The sequence below is a fragment of the Suricata suricatta genome, chromosome 15, assembly GCF_006229205.1.
Source record: "Suricata suricatta isolate VVHF042 chromosome 15, meerkat_22Aug2017_6uvM2_HiC, whole genome shotgun sequence".
Taxonomy (NCBI): Eukaryota; Metazoa; Chordata; class Mammalia; order Carnivora; family Herpestidae; genus Suricata; species Suricata suricatta.
In genome coordinates, this window is record NC_043714.1 from 42,764,896 (window position 1) to 42,787,976 (window position 23,081).

Sequence of the window (23,081 nt, forward strand, 5' to 3'; positions counted from 1 at the left end):
TTATGGTTTTCAGTGTTATTGTAAATGAGATTGATTTCTTGGTTTCTCTTTGCTGATTTGTTATTGGTGTATAGAAATGCAATGGACTTCTGTATATTGATCCTATATCATGTGACTTTGCTGAATTTGTATATCGGCTTTAGCTTTTTTTTTTTTTGATGTCTTTTCTTTTCAGGTTTTCTACATAGAGTATTATGTTACCTGGGAATAGTAAGAGTTTAACTTATTCCTTGCTGATTTGGATGCCTTTTTGTTGTCTGATTGCTGAGGGTAGGAGTTTTAGTACTATGTTAAATAACATTGGTGAGAGTAGACATGCCTATCTTGTTCCTCCGCACAGAAGGAAAAGCTGTCCATTTTTCCCAGTTGAGGATGATACTGGCTGTGGCCTTTTGTATATGGCCTTTTTGATGTTTCGATGCTGCCTCTATCCCTACGTTGTTGAGGGTTCTTATCAAGGGTGGATGATGGGTGCTAGACGAGTGGTGGTATTAGAGAGGGCACTTACTAAAATGAGCACTGGCATTGTGAGTAGGTGGTGAGTCACTGAGTTCTGCATCTGAAGTCAGTATTGCACTGTATGTTAACTAACTAGGATTTGAATAAAATTTGAAAAGAAGAAATAATGGAAGAATGGATGCTGTATTTTTGTCATATGTTTTTTCTGTATCTAATGAGAGGATCATATGGTTCTTATCATTTCTTTTACTAATGTGCTGTATCTTGTTGGTTTTCAATTATTAAACTACCCCTACAGCCCAGAAAGAAGTCCCACATGACCATGGTGAATAATTTTTTTAATGTACTTTTGGATTCAATTTGCCTATTATCTTGAGAATTTTTGCATCCCTGTTCTTCAGGGATATTGGTCTGTAACTCTCCATTTTAGTGAGATCTTTGGTTTGTGAATCAAGGTAATGCTGGCCTTGTAGAATGAGTTTACATGCTTTCCTTCTATTTATACTTTTTGAACACCTTTTTTTAATAGTTTATTGTCAAATTGGTTTCCATATAACACCCAGTGCTCTTCCCCACAAGTGCCCTCCTCCATCACCACCACCTCTTTTCTCCCTCCCCCTTCCACCCTTGGTTCGTTTTCACTATTCAGTAGTCTCTCAGGTTTTGCATCCCTCTCTCTCCCCAACTCTATTTCCCCCTTCCCCTCCCCATGATGCTCCATTAGGTTTCTCCTGTTAGATCTATGAGTGCAAACATATGGTATCTGTCCTTCTCTGCCTGACATATTTCACTTAGCATGACACCCTTGAGGTCCATCCACTTTGCTACAAATGGCCAGATTTCATTCTTTCTCATTGCCAGGTAATACTTCATTGTATATATATATATATACAATGTGTATATATATACCACATCTTCTTTTTTAAAAATTTTTAATGCTTTTTATTTATTTTTGAGAGAGAGAGAGAGGCCGTGCTAACAGGGGAGGGTCAGAGAGAGAGGGAGATACAGAATCTAAAGCAGGCTCCAGGTTCTGAACTAGCTGTCAGCACAGAGCCGGACATGGGGCTCGAACCCATGAACTGTGAGATCATGATCTGAGCCAAAGCCGGCCGCTTAACCGACTGAGCCACCCAGGCGCCCCATACCACATCTTCTTTTTTTTTTCTTTTTTTTTTAATGTTTTATTTATTTTTGATAGAGAGAGACAGAGCATGAGAGGGGAAGGGGCAGACAGGGAAGGAGACACAGAACCGGAAACAGGCTCCAAGCTCCTAACTAGCTGTCAGCACAGAGCCTAAGGCGGGGCTTGAACCCACAAATGTGAGATCTCACCTGAGCTGAAGTTGGAGGCTTAACTGACTGAGCCACCCAGGCGCCCCTACCACATCTTCTTAATCCATTCATCAGGTGATGGACATTTAGGCTCTTTCCATGATTTGGCTATTGTTGACAGTGCTGCTATGAATACTGGGGTACATGTGCCCCTATGCCTCAGCACTTCTGTATCCCTTGGGTAAATCCCTAGCAGTGCTATTGCTGGGTCATAAGGGAGTTCTATGGATAGTTTTTTGAGGAACCTCCACACTGTTTTCCAGAGCGGCTGCACCAGTTTACATTCCCACCAACAGTGTAGGAGGATGCCTGTCTCTCCACACCCTCGCCATCATCTATAGTCTCTTGCTTTGTTCATTTTATCCACTCTGACTGGTGTGAGGTGGTATCTCAGTGTGGTTTTGATTTGGTTTCCCTGATGATGAGTGATGCTGAGCATCATTTCATGTGCCTGTAGGCCATCTGGATGTCCTCTTTGGAGAAATGTCTTTTGCCTATTTCTTCACTGGGCTATTTGCTTTTTGGGTGTGGAGTTTGGTGAGTTCCTTGTAGATTTTGGATACTAGCCCTCTATCTGATATGCCATTTGCAACTATCTTTTCCCATTCTGTCGGTTGCCTATTAGTTTTCTTGATTGTTTCCTTTGCCTTGCAGAAGCTTTTAATCTTGAGGAGGTCCCAATAGTTCATTTTTGCTTTCATTTCCCTTGCCTTTGGGGATGTGTCAGGTAGGAAATTGCTGCGGTAGAGGTCAAGGAGGTTGTTTCCTACTCTCTCCTCGAGGGATTTGATGGTTTTCTTCTTCACATTCAGGTCCTTCATCCATTTTGAGTTTATTGTTGTGTATGGTGTAAGAAAGTGGTCTAGTTTCATTCTTCTGCATGTTGCTGTCTAGTTCTCCCAGCACCACCCGCTAAAGAGGCAGTCTTTTTTCCATCAGATACTCTCATGCTTTGTCAAAAATTAATTGGCCGTACATTTGTGGGCTCAGTTCTGGGTTCTCTATTCTATTCCATTGGTCTATGTGTCTGTTTTTGTGTCCATACCATACTGTCTTGATGACGACAGCTTTGTAGTAGAGGCTGAAGTCTGGAATTGTGATGCCTCCCTTTTTGGTTTTCTTCTTCAATATTACTTTGGTTATTTGGGGTCTTTTGTGGTTCCATACGAATTTGAGGATAGCTTGTTCTAGCTTTGAGAAGAATGCTGGTGCAATTTTGATGGGGATTGCATTGAATGTGTAGATTGCTTTGGGTAGTAATGACATTTTCACAATGTTTATTCTTCCGATCCATGAGCATGGAATGCTTTTCCATTTCTTGGTGTCTTCTTCAATCTCTTTCATAAGTTTTCTATAGTTTGCATCATATAGATCTTTTACATCCTTGGTTAGGTTTACTGCTAGGTATTTTATGGTTTTTCGTGCAATTGTGAATGGGATCAGTTTCTTGATTTCTCTTTCTGCTGCTTCAGTATTGGTGTACAGGAATGCAACTGATTTCTGTACATTGATTTTGTACCCTGCACCTTTACTGAATTCATTGATCAGTTCTAGAAGAACTGATGGAGTCGATCGGGTTTTTCCATGTAAAGTATCATGTCATCTGCAAAAAGTGAAGGTTTGACTTCTTTGCCAATTCAAATGCAAACTATTCCAAAAAATAGAAATAGAAGAATGACTTCCAAACGCAATCTATGAAGCCAGCATCACCCTGATACCCAACCAGACAGAGACCAAGCAAAAAAAGAGGACTACAGACCAATATCCTTAATGAATACAGATGCAAAAATACTCAACAAGATATTGGCAAATCGAATTCAACAGCATATAAAAAAATTATCCATCATGATCAAATGGAATTCATTCCTGGGTTACAGGGCTGGTTCAATATTCGCAAATCCGTCAATGTGATACAACACATTAACAAAAGAAAAGATGAAAACCATATGGTCCTGTTGATAGATGCAGAAAAAGCATTTGACAAAATACAGCACCCTTTCTTAATTAAAAGTCCTTGAGAAAGTCGAATAGAAAGTACTTTTTGAACACTTTAAGAGGAATAGGTATTAACCTTTCTTTAAATGTTTGGCGGAATTCCCCTGGGAAGACATATGGGCCTGGACTTTTGTTTGTTGAGAGATTTTCGATTGCTCATTCAATTTCTTTGCCGGTTATGGGTCTGTTCAAATTTTTTATTTCTTCTTCTGATAATGAGAATTTATCCATTTCTTCCAGAATTCCCAATTTGTTAGCACATAATTTTTAATAATACTGTCTTATAAGTATTTGTATTTCTGTGGTATTGGTTGTGACCTCTCCTCTTTCATTCATGTTTTTATTTGTTTTAGACTTTTTTTTTTTTGGTAAGTCTGCTTTGGGTTTATCAGGTTTATTCTTGCAAAGAATCAGCTCTTAAATTTTGTCTTACATGTTTGTTTGTTTTTTTTTAGTTTGTCTAGTTTTTCTAATGTAAGTATGGCTACTCCAGCATTCTTCTGACATCCATTAGTATGATAGATGTTTCTCCACCTCCTCACTTTCAATCTGCAGGTGTCTTAGGTTTAAAATGAGTCTCTTTTAGCCAACAGACAGATTATTATCTCTGTGAATCGTAGCTTAACAATACAGTGTTGTGTTAATTGCTTTATAAAATTAATTGCCTTTTAAAGAACTTAAAAGAAATGGGAAATAATATATTTGTAGTTTTTCATATTATTTCATATTTGTATTTATCCTAATTGGACTTAAGTTGACCTAGTTGGTTATATGTAGTAATGCTATTCATCAGTTTTAGGAGTTTCCAGGCATTGTTTCTTCAAATATTTTTCTGTTTTTTCCTCTTTCTCTCCTAGGTCTTATGTCACTTTTATATCAGTATGCTTGATGTTGTTCTTTAGGTCTCTGTGGCTCTGTTAATTTTTTTATATTTTTCTTTTTTCTTAGTTTGGCTAATTTCTATTGATAGGTTCATCTTATTTTTCCTTAGACCACCATGAATCTACTATTGAGCTTCCCTTTCCTTTTAATGTTTGTTTTTGAGGGGGGAGGTGGTAGGAGGGGCAGAGAGAGAGAGAAAAACAGAATCTGAAGCAGGCTCCAAGCTCTGAGCTTTTTTCAAGGGCTCAGTGCTGGGATGGAACTCGAACCACAAGATCATGACCTGCGCTGAAGTCAGATGCTTAACTGACTGAGATACCCAGGCATCCCTTTTTTCTTCCCATTTTAATTAAAGGATAATTAATGGTGTTTTACTAGTTTGAGTCATGTAATATGATGACTCAACAATTCCATACATTACTTAGTGCTCCTCAGGTTAAGTATATGTTAATTTTGTTTATTTCACCTCTCCCCACCCTCTTCCTCTCTGGCAACCACTAGTTCTCTGTATTTAAGAGTGTTTTTAGGGCCGCCTGGGTGGCTCAGTCGGTTGGGCATCCGACTTCAGCTCAGATCATAATCTCGCAGTCTATGAGTTCGAGCCCCCCGCATTGGGCTTTGTGCTGACAGCTCAGGGCCTGGAGTCTGCTTCAGATTCTTTGTGTTCCTCTCTCTTTCTTCCTTTCTGCCACTTGCACTCCATCTCTCAAAAATAAATGAAACACTGAAAAAAATGTTTAAGTATTTTTATAGTTTTTTTTTCTTTGTTTTGTTTCTTAAATACAGATGAAATTGTATGGCACTTTTCTTACTCTGTGTGACTTATTTCACTTATCATTATACCCTCTAGTCAAATGCATGATCTATATTTTATGGCTGTGTAATGTTCCATTGTGTGTATTTACTCACACCACATTTTCCTTATCCATTTATCTGTTGATGGACACTCAAATTGTTTCCATGTCTTGGCTGTTTTAAGTAATGCTGCAATAAATATAAGTTTGCATATATCTTTTGAGTTAGTGCTTTCATTTTCTCTGGGTAAATACCCAAGAGGAAATTCATTGTATCATATGGTATTTCAGTTTTTAATTTTTTGAGTAAACTTCATAGTCTTTTCCACAGTGGCTGCACCAATTTGCATTCCCACCAACAGTGCATAAGTTTTCTTTTCTTCCTACATTCTTGTGAACACTTGCTGTTTCTTGTGTTTTTGATATATTCTTATGGGTGTGAGGTGATATCTCATTGTGGTTTGATTTTTCAGTTCCCTTATGATGAGTGATGTTCAGCATCTTTTCATGTGTCTGTTGGTCATCTGTGTGTCTTTAGAGAAATGTCTGTTCATGTGTTTTGCCCATCTTGAATTGGATTATTAGTTTTATGTGTGACTGTTGTATAATTTGTTTATCTTGGATGGTGACCTTTTATCCAATATGTCATTTTCAAATATCTTCTTCCTTTCTGTAGGTTGTCTTTTAGTTTTGTTGATTATTTCCTTTACTGTTGAAGGTTTTTATTTTTATACTTTTTAATTTTTAAAATTTTTATGAAGCTTTTTATTTTGATGTAGGCCCAGGAGTTTTTTTTTTTTCTCTTGCCTTAGGAAATATGTCGCAAATAGATAAGTTGTTATGGCCAGTGTTAGAGAAATTACTGCTAGTGCTCTCTAGTAGGAGTTTTTTGGTTTCAGTTAAGTCTTTAATCCATTTTGAGTTATTTTTGTATTTGATGTTAGAATGTAGTCCACTTCAAGGGTACCTTAGTGGCTCAGTCAGTTAAACATCCTACTTGTGATATTGGCTCAGGTCATTATCTCATGGTTGATGGGATCAAGTCCTGCACCTGACTCTGTGCTGACAATGTGGCACCTGCTTGGGACTCTCTTTCTCCTTGTCTCTCTGCCCCTCCCCTTCTTGCATACACATGCACTCTCTCTCCCCACCCCCAACAAATAAACATTAAAAAAAAAAGAATGTAGTCTACTTTCCATTCTTCTGCATGTTGCTGTACAGTTTTCCCAGCACCATTTTGTAAAAATTTTGTCTTTTCCCTATTATATATTCTTGCCTCCTTTGCAGTGATTGATTAACCATGGGTTTATTCTATTCCATTGATCTATGTAGTTTTTTTGTTCCAGTACTGTACTGGTTTGATACCTTGCATATTTTGAAATCTGGTAATGTGATACCTGCAGCTTTGTTCTTCTCAGGATTCTTTTTGAGTTTTCTTTAACTCTATACAAATGTTATCATTCTTCATTCCACTTTTGTGAAAAATGCCATTGGTATTTTGATAGTGATTACATTGAATCTGTAGATTGTTTTGGGTACCATGGACATTTTAATAATATTTAATTTTTCCAGTCTATCCAGTATCTTTCTGTGTGTTTGCATGGTCTTCAGTTTCTTTCATCAGTGTTGTACAGTTTTCAGAGTACTGGTCTTGTATCTCTTTGGTTATTTATTCTTAGATATTTTATTCTTTTTTTGTACAGTTTTATAAATGGATGATTTTTGAAAGTATCTCTTTCCTTGTCCTTAGAGTATAGAGATGCTACCCATTTCTAAGTATTACTTTTATATTGTGCCATTTTACTGAATTCATTTATTACTTCTAGTAGTTTTTTGGTGGGGTCTCCAGGATTTTCTCTGTCCATCATGTCATCAGCATACAGTGACAGCTTAACTTCTTTCCCAGTATAGTTGCCTGTTACTTCTTTTTCTACCTGATTGTTCTAGCTAGGACTTCCAGTACTATGTTGAATAAAAGTGGTGAGAATGTACTTCTTTATCTTGTTCCTAACCTCATAGTGGAAGCTCTCAGTTTTTTACCGTTGACTGTGATAGCTGGGGTTTTTTTATATGGCCTTTATAATGTTGAACTTTGCCCTCTAACCCCAATTTGCTAGGTGTTTTATCATGGATTGATGTTGAATCATCTCAGATGGTTTTTCTACATCTATTGAGATGGACATTGGGTTTTTATCCTTTGTTTTGTTGATGTTATACATGGCGATGATTGACTTGCAAATATTGTTCCATCTTACCATCCTGGAATAAGTCATACCTGATCTTAGTGAATGTTGTTTTCAATGTATTATGCAGTTTGCTATTACTTGTTGAGGATTTTTGCATCTAATGTTTTTAGGGGTATTTACCTGTAGTCAGCCTGTCATCTTTTTTTTTTTTTTTTTTGCGGGGTGTCTCTGGTTTTGCTATCAGCATAATGCTGGCCTTCTAGAATGTATTTAGAATCTTTCATTTGTCTTCTATTCTTTGGAATGGTTTGTGGAGAATCGGTATTATCTTTTCTTTAAATGTCTGGTATATTCACCTATGAGGCCATTTGGTCCTAGACCTTTTGTTACTTGTAAACAGTCTGTTCAGATTTTCTATTTCTTCATGGTTCAGTTTTGGGACATTATATATAGTAATTTATACATTATACTATATATGTACATTATATATAGTATGTATATATAGTAATATATTTATATCTAGTAATTTATCCATATCTTCTAGGTTGTCCAGTTTGTTTGGCATGTATCATAGTAGTTTGATACAATGTTTTGTATTTCTCTTGTGTCAGTTGTTACTTCTCTTATTTTTGATTTTATTAATTAGGTTCCTTTCCCTTTTTTCTCGATGAGTCTGGCTAAGTTTTTGCCAATTTTGTTTATCTTTTCAAAAAACCAGCCCTAGGTTTCATTTATTTATTTTTTTATTTATTTAGTCTTTGTGATTTGTTTCTGCTTGGATCTTAATTCCTTTCCTCTAGTCATTTCTGGTTTTGTTTTTTCTTCTTTTTCTAGTTCCTTTTGGTATAAGGTTAGATTGTTTATTTAAGCTTTTTCTTGGTTCTTGAGGAATGCTTGTGTTGCTGTATTATTGCCTCTTAGAATTGCTTTCACTGTGTATCAGAGATTTTATACTTTTGTGTTTTCATTTTCACTTATCTCCATGTATTTTTTTATTTCTTATTTGATGGCTTCATCAACTAGTTGGTTGTTTAGTATCATGTCATTTCATCTCCATGTATTTGTGTTTTTTACACTTTTTTTCCACATGATTTATTTCCTGTTTCATAGAGTTATCAGAAAAGATATATGTATAATTTCAGTCTTTTGTTTTGAAAGCATTTATAAAAGAATGTTTATATATATCAGCAAATACAGTCCATATATGTAAAAGGCTTTCATGAAATGCACTCAGAAACGTGGATCTCCTTTTTGGTAAGGATACAGTTTGGGACAACACATACCTACAACTGTGCTTTGCATGAATGCTTTCCTCTCTCCAAGCTGCTGAAGGAATTCAACCATGGGGTTAAAGGAGGTACCTGTTTTCAGTTACTGAAAGCTGTGCATCTTTCTCCTGCTTCCCATTCTCATTTCATTCTTGTTAAATTTATTGATGCTTCTTTTATGGCCTGTTATATGATCTGTTTTGGAGAAGATTTCATGTGTAGTGGAAAAGAATGTGTATTCTGCTGGTTTTGGATGGAATATTCCGTATATTTCTCTTATGTCCATCTGGTCCATTGTGTCATTCAAAGCCATTGTTTCCTAGTGATTTTCGATCTGGGTTGTCTATACATTGGTATAAGGGGAATGTCCCCTGCTATTATTACTGTCAGTTTCTCTCTTTATGTCTGTTAATATTTGCTTTATATATTTAGGTGCTCCATTGTTGTTTGACTACCTGCAATTGTTACATCTTTCTTTGGATTGATATCTGTATCATTGTGCAATGCCCCTGTTGTCTCTTGTTTCAGTCTTTGTTTTAAAGTCTGTCTTGTTTGACACAAGTATTGCTACCTTGGCTTTTTTCTACTTCCTTTTACATAGTGAATGTTTTTCCATCTCTTCACTTTCATTCTTTATGTGTCTTAGGTCTGAGGTGAATCTCTTGTTGGCAGCATATAGATGAGTATTGTGTCTTATTCATTCCGTTGCAGTAGAACTTTTGCTTGGAGCATTTAGGCTATTTACATTTGCAGTATTGATAGATATGTACTTACTGCCATTTAAAAAATTTGTTTTCTGGTGGTTTTTGAAGTTCTTTGCTCCTTTCTTCTTCCTCTTCTTTGTAAATGATGAGTATCTATTGTGTTATGTTTGTCTTTTTTTCTCTTTATTTTTTTGTGTATCATAGGTTATGGGTTTGTTATTACCATGATGTTCTTATATAACATCCTAAGTAAATAGTCTACATTAAATATGATTGTCATTTAAGTTCAAATGTAATGTAAAATTATCTGTCAAAATTATCATTCATATATGAAGGAGAGAGTTTCTAAGACAAAGATACAGGAGTTTATCAACACTAAACCAGCCTTACAAGAAAGTTAAGTGTAAAAGAAAGGGCCATAATTAGGCACAAGAAAATTATGACTAAAAAGATGTAAATATTACAACATATACATAAAATGTGGAGAAGGGATTAAAAAGAGACTATGTGTGTGTGTGTGTGTGTGTGTGTGTGTGTGTGTGTGTTTAGAATGTGTTTGAATATCTTAACTGTTTTAAATAAGGCTGTAGTAAGCATAGGTATTCATATGTCTTTTCAAATTAGTGCTTTCGTTTCTTCGGGTAAATAACCAGTAGTAGAATTCCTGATTAATATATGTTAACTTCTTTTAATTTTTCGAGGAATTTCCGTACTATTCTTTACAGTGGCTACACCAGTTTGCATTCCCCCCAACAGCACATGAGTATTCCCTTTTCTCCACATCTTTACCAGTACTTGTTATTTCTTGTCTTTTGGATAGTAGCCATTCTTTCTCTTGTGGGATGGAATCTCTTTGTGGTTCTGATTCGCATTTTCCTGTGATTAGTGAGATTGAGCATTTTTTCATATACCTATTGATCATTTGTATGTCTTCTTTGGAATAATGTCTTTTCAGGTCCTCTGCCCATTTTTTTTAAATTGTCAATTATTTGGGGGATTTTGGGTTGAGTTGTATAAGTTCCAAATATAGAATTTTTGGTTGCAGAGCAAATAAATCGTACGTTACTCTTTTTCATTTACCTGTTTACTAGGCATTTTGGCACTCTTTGCCAGGAAAATTTGTTATATTCATGTTATTATTAATTCCTCATTATTTAACATCACTTAGAATAAAGAACCCTTTATCTTACCTGTCTTAAATCAGTTAAGTGCTAAGTGATTTCAGAAAACAGTGGCTTAGCAGATTTGGCTTATTTATATTTGTAGAATAAAATATGTATGTGAAGTGTTACCTTCACATTAGATAGTCAGATATTTCTGTTATATCAATTCACATTTGAAATAAAACCTGCCTGGGTCATACTGGATTTTGGGACATAAGGGAAAAAATTAGGAGAAGACACTTTTTTTTTGTTTGCTTCTAAAGACAGTTAGTACAACCTAGTAAGGTTAATAAAGCAAAGAAAAATGAGAGTATCCCCAGTATCAACCTATTTTCTTATGTGCCATCTTAATGTTTGTAATGTGATTCGCCATGATACTGAGTATGTACAGTGTTTCCTGTAGTCTAGTAGAGCATCTTTAGAAAGGGAAAGACCTTTCAGAGTATTGATTACCCACCAAGATTCAAGATCACAAATTAAATTTATAATTTATATAATGAGGGTCTGATAATTAGTCACTGTTCATTGACCCCAACATTGATAATAGAAATTTTTTAGTGTGTGTGTATAATATATAATATATATATAATTTTCTTTGTTATCAAAACCTGTTTTTTATCTTCTGCTTCTAGTATTGTGTGAAATCAATGACATGTAATACAATGTAAGGAAATTAGCATGCATAAGTTTTAAAATTTCTTTCTGTTGTAACTTAATATTGTCTAATGGAGTCCAGCACCCCCTTCCCCACTGTTGACACATGTAGCACTCAGTCTTACCAAATCTTATTTATGTATTTATTTTTTTCCCACAGCCCAATTATATCCGTGCTCTCTTAGATTATTTAATCTGAATTACATCACTTTGTATTTGTCATTTTCTTGAAAATTGTTTTATTGATATATTTTTCTCTGTCAAAAATAGAAGTTTCACAAATTCACACAGAAATGGCATTACTAGTTTATTGTTTGTTTTAGTTGTCTTGCTTTTTAGATACTTTGAAAACTTCTGAATTCTTCCATCAATAGTTTATCTACAATAAAATATGTTACAGTATTAGAACTTTACAATTAAAGTAAAATACTAGTCTTGAAGGCCTCAGAATCATACATGGTTCTGGAATATTGATGAATGTCCAGATGTTCTTGGATGCCTGAGCATATTTTAGGGATACCCTAGAACATTATATTCTCAGTGTTATACTAGATAAGGTGTTTTTATTTTGTGTGTGTGTTCACATATAAGGAACATTTATGTAGCTAATGATTTGTTGTGTTTTGATAATTTTTCAGAATGATTAATTGTGGTAATTTTTGTCATTACATGTTAAAATCTCATCTTGTATATAGAGTATGCTTTTTAAAAAGACAGTCTGCATGCTAAATAAAAGTATTGCTTTAAAAGATTCTATTTAAGACTTAGAATTTGATATACCAAATTTCAGTTTATTGGTCTCATTCCAAAGAAGAAGCCGAGACACATAGGAGATAGTACTAATGTCATTTGGGATTTTCTTTTTTAATTTAACAAATTTAAATGTGGTGCTCTTCATCCAACATAACTACCATTTAGCATTTCATGGATAACATAAAAATTTGAAAAACTATATATAGCTCACTACCAGTTTTAAAATATGTAACCTGAAATCATTCCAGAATATTTTAAGACAAATTTGGCAAAGCTTTTATTTTGTAAATAGCATGGAACTTTGTGTAGGTTTTAAAATAATTTTAGAATTAGTTACAGATGATTTAAAGTTTGTCATTCTTTCTTGGGGGCAAATATTTTAAATCTTAAGACAGGCACAGTACCACAGTGCTGACCACACATTATTATGCAGTTTTCATTGTTTCCAGTCAAGTTATTGTGGCCTACTATGTAGCTAGCTAGATTTATTCCATTATCCAAGACTCAGTTTCAAAGATTCTAGTTTAAATATTATGAAATATGTTTTGTCAAGATATTTTGAGTGTTCAAACTTATAAGAATCTACCTTGTAGTATCTCCTTAATATCACCATTTATAGTTTAAATGCTTAAATGATTCAATTGGTAATTAACTTGGTATTTTTACTATCATTGGAAAATAACCTGAATCTAAAAATATAGTGTGACCCTGGTTCTATCTGTGTGGTATATTCAGCACAATGGAGAAAAAAAAAAAGACTTGAAGGAAATACAACTATGTTAACAGTTTTTTGGAGCAGTAAGGTTTTGACTAGTTTTGCTTTTTTGTAATTTTTTAGAATTTGATATTTAATTTTTTAGAATTTGATATTTAATTTTTTAGAATTTGTAATTTAAACTCTTATGACTGATTTTCTATTTTCTAATTTATCTTCAGTGAGGTGCTAGTAACTATCTAATTAGAAAATAAGTATTTTCAATGTATTGAACATAATTTGGCAATTTAAAAAGATGTCTTTAATATCTGTATATACAAGTGCTAGTAGAATTGCAAAGTCAACACTAAGTCATAGTAATGTAATTTGCATCAGTTGACATCTAAAGAATAAATGTTAGTAAATATTCCAATACTAAGTATACTCTTAAAAATAATTTCATAAAGTAGTTCATAGCTGCATTAAAATGGTTTTATCTCATAATTTATATCAATTTCTGGTACATTAATAAAAAGTATAAAAGAAGAAAAGGAATTTTGCTTTTACTCCTGAAATTTACGAGTGATTATTTTTATCAAGTATATTTTATTTAAAAATAACATGTTATACATAAGAGTTAAGACATCAAAATGCAGCCTAGGTCTTACCCCCAGATATTCTAATTAAGTAAGTTGGAATTAAAAACCAGACCTCTGTGGTTTATGTAAGGACACACCTGGTTCTGGTACATACACATGGTCCATGAGACCATAATAGATTATTCTTTTCTTCTCTTATTCTTCAGCTAGATCTGTGGGCACCTTTAGCCCTTGCAAATATCATTGCATTTTCCTGATAGAACACATTTTCTGTGGTCTCCAAGGTAAAATGAATACATCTTCAGCAGTTGCACAATGCAGCCCACTAGGGTGAAGGCAGAGGAAGTTAGAACTTCTCTTTGTATCTCATTTCCTTACGTTGTATTTCTGCATGTTTTATAATGTATATAATTACTGATATAGTAGGATGTTGCTGTTTCTGTTGTATAATGTATATAATTATTGCTATAGTAAATACAAATGTTAACATTTATCAAAGGTTACTTTAAACAGCATTTAAGTTATATAGCACCTTGGTCTCTGGGATAGTATATATGCTTTTTTGATGCTATATTAAATGTTTCACATTTCAAAAATAGACAGTAGACTGTTTACTATCAAGTGACAGCTGTATTTTTATATGTGTGGTTCTCTACTCCCTTCTGTTCTTTTTATCAGGTAATGCTTTTCCTTGGACCATCAGCTTGCATCATTTCAGCATGTATACCCTTTTCGGAAAACAAGTGACACTTTGTTTAGTGGAACCTATGGGTTGTACCTCTACTCTAGCTGTTACATCTCAAAAACTACTCGCTACAGGACCTGATACAAGGCATTCATTTGTTGTCTGTCTCCATGTTGACCTAGAGTCGCTTCAGATAAAATGCTCGAACCCTCAGGTTAGTATATTTGATTTATGAAAGGATATTTTAAAATAATGTGATTTAAAAACAATGGTTATCCATTTTGTGAAGGGTTTCTCTTCTGTTTAGTGTCCTAAATTATTTTTAACAGAGGCATCAAGATCAGAATGGTTAGATTAAGTATTGCTTTGAAGCTCTCTCAAGTTTTGTAATTTAAACTCTTCTGAAAATGTAATGGTGGCAGCATAAATGCATCCTTTGGCTGAAAGAATGAAATCAGTTGCAGATGTGAAGTGTTTAAATGCTGAAGAACTACTTTATTATCAGACTGGAAGAGACAGTTAAAGTGATCAAATATAATTTTCAGCCACATTCTCACTCAGGACTTCTTTTGCTCAGCATGCAATATTTTTTAAAAATCATTTTTACTACTTAAGAAATATATTTTGCGAATCCTATAACATTTTAGTTGGTATAGGCCAAACATACTGTAGTGTCACAATTTCATGTGATTCCAATCCCCAGGTTATACAAATTACTAATTGCATACAGTTAATTTGTTTCTTTAACCTCAAGCAGACTCTGGTATACTTTCTACATAGATTTTCAGTGTTGAATATTATTTGTAATTACATTTTGATATAATTCATTTTAGATAGGTGCTGGATCTGACAGGTCAATGTTGATAAATCTGTGTTTATCTCAACATTAGTGGTTACAAGCCACTTATTTTTTTAAGCTGGTTTTTAGAGTGTGTTTCTTAAAGTGGGTCCAAACGTTATTTCATATTTTATAGAGCCTCCTTACTGACACCATTCTCTCTCCTCTTCTTGCCTGGCTAGTGGAAGATGGATTAAAGGGTCCTAATGGTTGCCAGGTTTCTAAATATCATCCGAAGCGATACAATGTAAACTCTAACTAGACTGTGGAAGTTTTTACCATATATTATAATCTCCTAAAATAAGTACTAAAAATAAAATGCAAAACTACAAAGAGGCGGCCAAAAAGCCAATAGACGTATTAAAATGAAATACAAAAAAAAATACTCAAATAATATAAACAAGTCAAGAAGTTGCTAACAAAAGTTTAAAAACAGAAAACAAGATAATGGTAGGGCTGAGATACTATTGCCAACAATTATATTTAATGTTAATGATGTTAACTAGGAACGTATAGACCATGAGTTAGCAAACTGAAGTCTGCAAGCCAAAAACCTATTTTTTTACATTTTGTCTGAGGTTGCTATTCTGTGGAATTAAGTAGGAGCACCAGAAAACAGTATGGCTCATCCCTGGTCCAGCTACGCCTTTTAAAAGGAAAAGATTGGGGCCCCTGGGTGGCTCAGTCAGTTAATCGTCCGACTTCAGCTCAGTTAATGATCTCATGGTTGGTGGATTCAAGCCCCGCTCGGGCTCTGTGCTGCCAGCTAGCTCAGAGCCTGGAGCCTGTCTTCTGATTCTGTGAGCCCCTGCTCTCGCTGCCTCTCTCTTTCTCAAAATAAAACATTAAAAAAAAGTAAAAGGCAAAGATTGATAGAGTGGGAAAAACAGCAAGATTCCATTATATATTGCTTATAAGATAAGCACTTGAACTATAAAGCAAGAATACAATATAAATAAAATGCATAGGAAAAAATATGCCATACAAACAGCAGGAAACGGCTGGACTTGCTTATTTTAATATCAAATAAACATAAGGAAAAAGAGTATTACCAGAGATAAACAAGGACATGAAACAAAAATGGACAGAATTACAGGATAAAATGGTTGATTCTATTCAATACTATGTAGTAGAAATTTTTATAACCAGCTCCCTCAACAATTATAAAACAACTAGATGAAAAATAATATGGAAATACATAAGATGAAAAAATAGACCACAGACATAGTAGGAAAGTGTCATGACCTTTTTCTCAGTGATTAATAAAACATTTTAAAAAATGGAGATGGGGCACCTGGGTGGCTTAGTTGGTTAAGCCTCAGACTTCAGCTCAGATCAGATCTCACGTTCGTGGGTTCGAGCCCCGCGTCGGGCTCTGTGCTGACAGCTCAGAGCCTGGAGCCTGCTTCGGTTCTGTGTCTCCTCTCTCTGTCCCTCCCCCTCTCATGCTCTGTCTCTCTCTGTCTCAAAAATAAATAAAAACATTAAAAAAATATAGAGATAAAGTATGAACTATCCAGCAACTTGCCTTCATCTAATTGACATTTATAGAACACCATATCTAAGAATCATGGAATGAACATTTTTTCAGGTGTACATTCTCTCATTTTGTTTAAATAAAGTACTCTTTATTTTAGAAACCAGTAATTAACTAGAAAACTGTACAATAAACATGTTAATAAATAATCTATGAATCAAAGGCAAAATCACTTGGAAATGAGAAAATATTTTGGTTGAATGACAAAAAGTGGATATAGTACAATACTCTTCAAAGGAAAACATAATTTTAAATATTTACATATGAAATGAAGAAAGATCTTAAGTCATTCACTTAAGTTCCACTTTAGAAAGCTAAGAAAAGAACAAGATAAACCCAAAATAAGTGAAAGGAAGAAAATAATAAAGATAAGAGCAGAGATGACTGGTACAGTGAAAAAAAGAGAGATAAAGTACAAGTTACCAATACTGAGAATGAAGGAAGACGTTTATCACACAGATCCTATAGACTTTAAAAGCATAATGGAATATGAACAACTTTATGGCAACAAGTGTAACATTTTGGTGAAATAGAAACTTTGAACAAGAAGTGATCAAAAAATAATGCAAGAAGAAATAGAAAATCTGAATATCCTTACATATCTCTAAAAGTATGTGATATCAGAACAAGGTTTATAAAGAAAATTTCAGTCCCCAATGGGTGAATTTTGTCAATTAAGTCAAGGGAAAAAATAGAAAATTTTCACAAATTTTTTTCCAGAGATACAGAATGAAAGATTCCTTCCCAACTTGCTTATGAAGACAGTATATATTTTTATATATTTTATTTTAATGTTTATTTATTTTGAGAGCAGGGGAGAGAAGGGGGGAGAGAGAGAGAGGGAGGGAGGGAGGGAGGAACTTCCAAGCAGGCTTTGTACTGTCAGCACAGAACCCAATGTGGGGCTCAGTCCCATGAGTCATGAGATCATGACCTGAACTGAAATCAAGAGTTAGATTCCCAACCAACTGATCCATCATGCACCCCAAAGCCAGCATGATTCTATTATTAAATTCTGAAAAAAGTCTTTATAAAATTAGAAATCTCTCATTAAAATAGATATAAAATTCTTAACCAAATATTAGCAAATCAATTTAACAGTATATTTAAAAAGTTAATACATATGACAAAGTAGGATTCATCTTAGAAATTCAAGCTTGGTTTAATAATAAAAAACCATTTGGTATAATTTATCATATCAATAATAGTTGAGAAAAGGCATATAATTTCCATAGAAAGAGGTAAAATACTTTACAAAATTTAACCACTGAGGCGTGATAAAAACTCTCAACAAATTACAAATATTAAGGTATTTTTCAAAACTGTAATGGATATATATATAGTATATCAAACATCATATTTAGTATATGCTGACTTTTTTTTCTAATAAAATCAGAGAAAAGGCCCAGAAAAATGCCTGTTTTCACCACCTGCTGTATATCATCCTGGATGGTGTAGCCATTCCAATAAACCAAAGGAAATCAAAAGGCATAAAGATAAGAAGTAAAACCTATTTGTATCTGATAAAATATTTTTTAGAAAATCCTAGAGAAATTAAGCAACTATTACTGGAACTAACAAAATTATCAAGGTTGCAGGAGACAAGAGTAATGAATAAAAATCTATTTATTAATATATATTAGCACCAAAAAGTTGGAAGATCGAATGAATCCCTTCCATTTATATTGAGTCCCAGAAATATAAAAAAATGAATCTAAAGATGTCCAAGACCTCTACTGTAAAAAAACCAGAAAGCATTGCTGGGAGAACTTAACACCTAACTGGAGATAAACCTGTTCACAGATTGGATGAGTAAATATTGTTCAAAGGGCAGCTCTCCCCAAATTGATCTTGATATTAGGCATAATCGAATTTAAAAACATTTTTTCTTTGAAAGACTCGGTAACAGAGCAGAAAGCCAAACACTAGGAGAAAATTTTTGTAAAATATCCATCAAACTATTATGCAAAATATTTCTTTGAAGTTTATTTATGTATTTAGAGCGAGAGAGCAAGAGAGCACGTGCACACACATGAGCAGGGCCAGGGGCAGAGAGAGGAAGAGAGAAAATCTCAAGGAGAGACTGCACTAACAGTGCAGATCCTTACACAGGGCTAGAACCCATGAACTGTGAGATCATGACCTGAGCCAAAACCATGAGTCACATGCTTAACCAACTGTCCCATGTTATGGAAAATACTTAAAGAACCCTTTCTAGTTGTTAACATGATGACAAATAATTTATATAATGAGGGTAAGATTTGAACAGATACTCATCACCAAGGTGTTATTGGTCAGTAAACACATGAAAAGATGCACATCATCATTATCCATCAGGAAACATAAACTGAAACAGGAAGACAATCCACTATACACTGATTAGATTGGCTAAAATAAAAATGATGAGCATTGTGAACCATTTAGAACTCTTTATATACTGCTGATGTGAATGTAAAAACTGTAAAACTTTGGAAACAACTGTAAATTCCTGAAAAAAGAATGACATGCACTTAGCATGTGATCCAGCCATTGCTCCCTAAGTTTTTCCTCAGAGAAATACAAATAATATGGCTGTGCAGAGACTGTTATGTGGATGTATTTGGCAACTTTCTTAGTATAGCCCAAAACTGATCACAACTCAAATGTTCATCAATAGATAAATAATTAAACAAATTATGGTCTGTCCACACAATGTAATGCTACTCAGTCATAAAAAGTCTCAATTATTGATAAAATGCAACATAATGGATGAATATTGTAATCACTACACCAAGTGAAGAATGTCACATAATGAGTACTTACCATATAATTACAACTATATAAAATGTTACAATATGCATACTACTGTATTGTGACATAGATTCCTTGTTGCCTGGAGAAGGGAGTAGGAAGGAGGAAGCAATGATTGTAACAACAAATTTCAAAAGGATATGAAGACACTTCTGGAAAAAAAATAGAAAAATTTTGTATTCATAGTTTAATAATAGTTTAATCTCTATAGACTGCCAACTGGTACGGGGAATTGTCTACCAGAGACTTTCTATTTTAGGAACTTAGGGAAGTCATTATAGTCTTGGGACACTTGTTTCACTCTACATGTTCTGGACATCCATAGCCATCCTAGCTAAGAATAAATTCTATTGCCATTTGTAGCATTAGTGCCATTAGTGGCCTGGAAAACCATTAATTTGAATCTTTTTTTAAAAAAAAACTTCTTTTACTTTGAGATACTCAATAGTATTGTGATTTCTGTGGAGTCTTATTAAAAATAATGTGGCTCGGGGCGCCTGGGTGGCTCAGTCAGTTAAGCCTCCGACTTCGACTCAGGTCAGATCTCACGTTTGTAGGTTCGAGCCCCGCGTCAGGCTCTGTGCTGACAGCTAGCTCAGAGCTTGGAGCCTGCTTCCGGTTCTGTGTCTCCTTCTGTCTCTGCCCCTTTCCTCTCATGCTCTGTCTCTCTCTGTATCAAAACTAAATTTAAAAAAAAAACATTAAATAAATAAATAAAAACAAAAATAATGTGGCTCAAATCTAGAACTCTCAAATATCTATTAGATATCCACTTTGGAACAGAGGTCGGATTTTGTTGTTGTTTTTAAGGTTTTTTTAATATGTTTATTTATTTTTGAGAGAATGTGTGTGTGAGAGAGAAAGACAGAGACAGAAACAGAGTGCAAATGGGGAAGATGTAGAAAGAGAGAGAGACACAGAATCTGAAGCAGGCTCTAGGCACTGAGCTGTCAGCACAGAGCCTGCCGCGGGGATCAAACTCACAAACTGATTATGACCTGAGCCAAAGTTGGACATGTAATTGACTGACCCACCCAGGTGCCCCTTATTATTGTTTTTAAATATAAACTAGTTCTAAGCAAAGTCATTGCACAGGTTTTAGTCTGGTATTTCTTTCTCATGCCTGCCCCCTCCTTTTATCCTTACCTTTGTCACCTGACTCCCAAGGCCTCCTTACTGCTCCCCAAATGCCAAGACCTTTTGGTTTTGAGAATTAAACTGAGGATGAGTGAACCTCATGCCTCAAGAATACCTTTACCCAAAATGTAGTAATTCTTATCTTTTCATTTAATTCCAACTTTACCTTCTTGTTAAGTCCTCATAAACCAGCTCTGTTTAATTGTTATCAGCGTCTATGGCCAAAGTTGATCACAAGGTTGTTGGGAAGTTTAAGATATTTATGAAATATGTCAAAATACCTTGTAAGCTCTGAATTGCTATAGGAATGCCATTTTGTTAGTTTTTAGATCGACTCTGATATAAGAGTGAGACCCTCTTTGTAAATTGTTATGATTATCTGTGATAGAATGTAGCAGTATTCTATAAGGGCTAGGAAGCCACAAAACGGTATAAACACTTTGAAGAATCATTGCATACTCAAAGATTTGGTAATGATTCAATATTCTTTTATATTTTTGTGCCAGATTAACCTAAAGTTTGATGATAAAAATGAGAATCCAGATAAGCCTTTCTTGTGAGTGGTTGCTTTACCATAGGCTTCCAGACTTCCTCTGAATTCTATCAGAATTACAAAATTGATTTTTCCCCCAAGTGCAGAAAAATATTGAGTACTACAAGTGCAGTACTCCATCCCTCAACCAGAAATGAGGAAAACAAGAATGAATAAGATAAACACACTGTCGGGAATCTAGAATATCCTGTCTACTCAAGGTCCTTTTAGGTGGATTACAAATCAAGTTGACATGACATAAAATTCAAATAGTGTAAATATGGCAAATCCACACAGACATGGAGTTCCCCACAACAGGCAAAATGAGTTTTATATGTCATCTTGGACTAAGAAGAAAGGGTAGGCGTCTGGAACTTCAGAGAAAAGGAATGCAATTTACAGGAAGATGATAAAGAGTAATTGTTTAATAAGCTAATGTTGGCTGGGCTGCTTAGAAACAATGGGACATAGAGGAATTTGATCAAACTGGCCTTGCTAGGTTCCTCCCTGTCTACCACACCTAGTTCATATCATAATATAGTTCTTTGTGGTGATAGTTCTCTTCCTAATGGAGGTCCTCTACATAAATTCTTTGAGGCAGTTGTGGGGGAGGCAAAGAGCTTTTCCTGAATCTGCTGGAACTGGTTTTTTGATTGCTTTTTAATTTAAAATAATCTTCATGCCAAAAGGACCATCATGGGGTGGCCTGCCTTTGGACTATCCAAGGGCAGAAATATGAGAAAGGCCATGCCTACACACATCTTAATGCATCTGTTGAAAGTGACAGATGAAGAGCAAATCTTGAAAGTATCTTGAGAAAAATGACGCATTACATACAAGAGAACCAAAATTTGATTATTAGCTCACTTCTTCTGAGTAAGAGGGCAGAAGAATATAACATCTTTAAATTGTGAAAAAAAAATACACCTTCTCAACCCAGAATTCTAAATTAAAAAAAAAAGTTTATGAATATAGACTAAATAAAGATATTTTCACATAGAAGAATCTATCAGCAATAGAACTACAGTACAAGAAATCCTAAAGGAAGTCCCTTATACTGAAGGGAAATGAAACCAGATGTTTGAGCATCTTTTTAAATGTTTCTTGACCATTGAGTTTGCTTTCTTGTGAATTGGCAATTCAGATTGTTTACATTAATTTATGTTTTCCTGATTATTAATAAGGTTGAACAGTTTTTAAATCTTTATTGGTCAATGAATTTGTTTAATTGATAGCTCATATCATTTACACATTTTTTTTCTATTAAATTTCTTAGCAATTCTAAGAGGTTCCCTTAGGCTCTCTAAGTACAAACCCTGTATTTGTAATGCAGTTATTTGCCTCTATGGCATCTGTTACCAAAAAATGTTTAATCTTTCTTAATGAAATATTGTCTGTAGGTCTATTTTTATTTTCTGAGTATCCTCCCTTATAAAAAGAGTATAATTGACCCCTAAAATACATCCGTGTGCATCCTAAAATTTCATTTACTATTTTTATCTTTAAAATTAATGATCCAAAATAACTTTTGTGTGCACGTGAGTGATTGTTCACTAACCCATCTGTTTGATTTTTGTGTTTGTGAAGGATAGTGCTTCTTTTCATTGGACAATGTGTATATCCACTAAATTTTGTGTCTACTATCAGAAGCTTTTATACATTGTAGCCTTTAAGATTCTTGATTCCATGTTAAGGATATAATTTCTTCTTATATATCATTTTTTTGTTTATCCATAAGTGTGATATCAGAAGTATTGACAGTGGTATAATAATTTTATTCATTATTGCTTAGATACAAAGCCTTCAAGTAGTTTATGTATTATAAAATATAGTGTGCAACTCTGTATGTAGGCCAAGCCCAGGACAAATCCAGTGCCATGTTAAACATTATTGTGGGTCTCTGTATCAACTATGGTGCAAACTAAACTACTATTTCAGTTCCTAGAACTCATTGCCATTCAAGGACCTTCGACAGTATAAATATTTAATCCAGTTGAATAATCGGAGTATTTCTTCCTAGGGGTGATTTTCATTAACTCTTCCCTTTATTTTAACTTTTACCAGTTACCCAATTCT

The 23,081-nt window shown here is 34.3% G+C and overlaps 1 protein-coding gene across 8 annotated transcripts in view; it reads left to right on the top strand.

Annotated features, from left to right (window-relative positions):
• Positions 1 to 23,081, top strand: part of VPS13B (vacuolar protein sorting 13 homolog B) — a 740,094-nt gene that overhangs the window by 375,540 nt on the left and 341,473 nt on the right. For all 8 annotated transcript variants that reach the window (XM_029923832.1, XM_029923833.1, XM_029923834.1 and 5 more), the window contains one exon: positions 14,165 to 14,385. In XM_029923832.1, the coding sequence (XP_029779692.1) occupies positions 14,165 to 14,385 (221 nt within the window). The remainder of the gene's footprint in view (positions 1 to 14,164; positions 14,386 to 23,081) is intronic.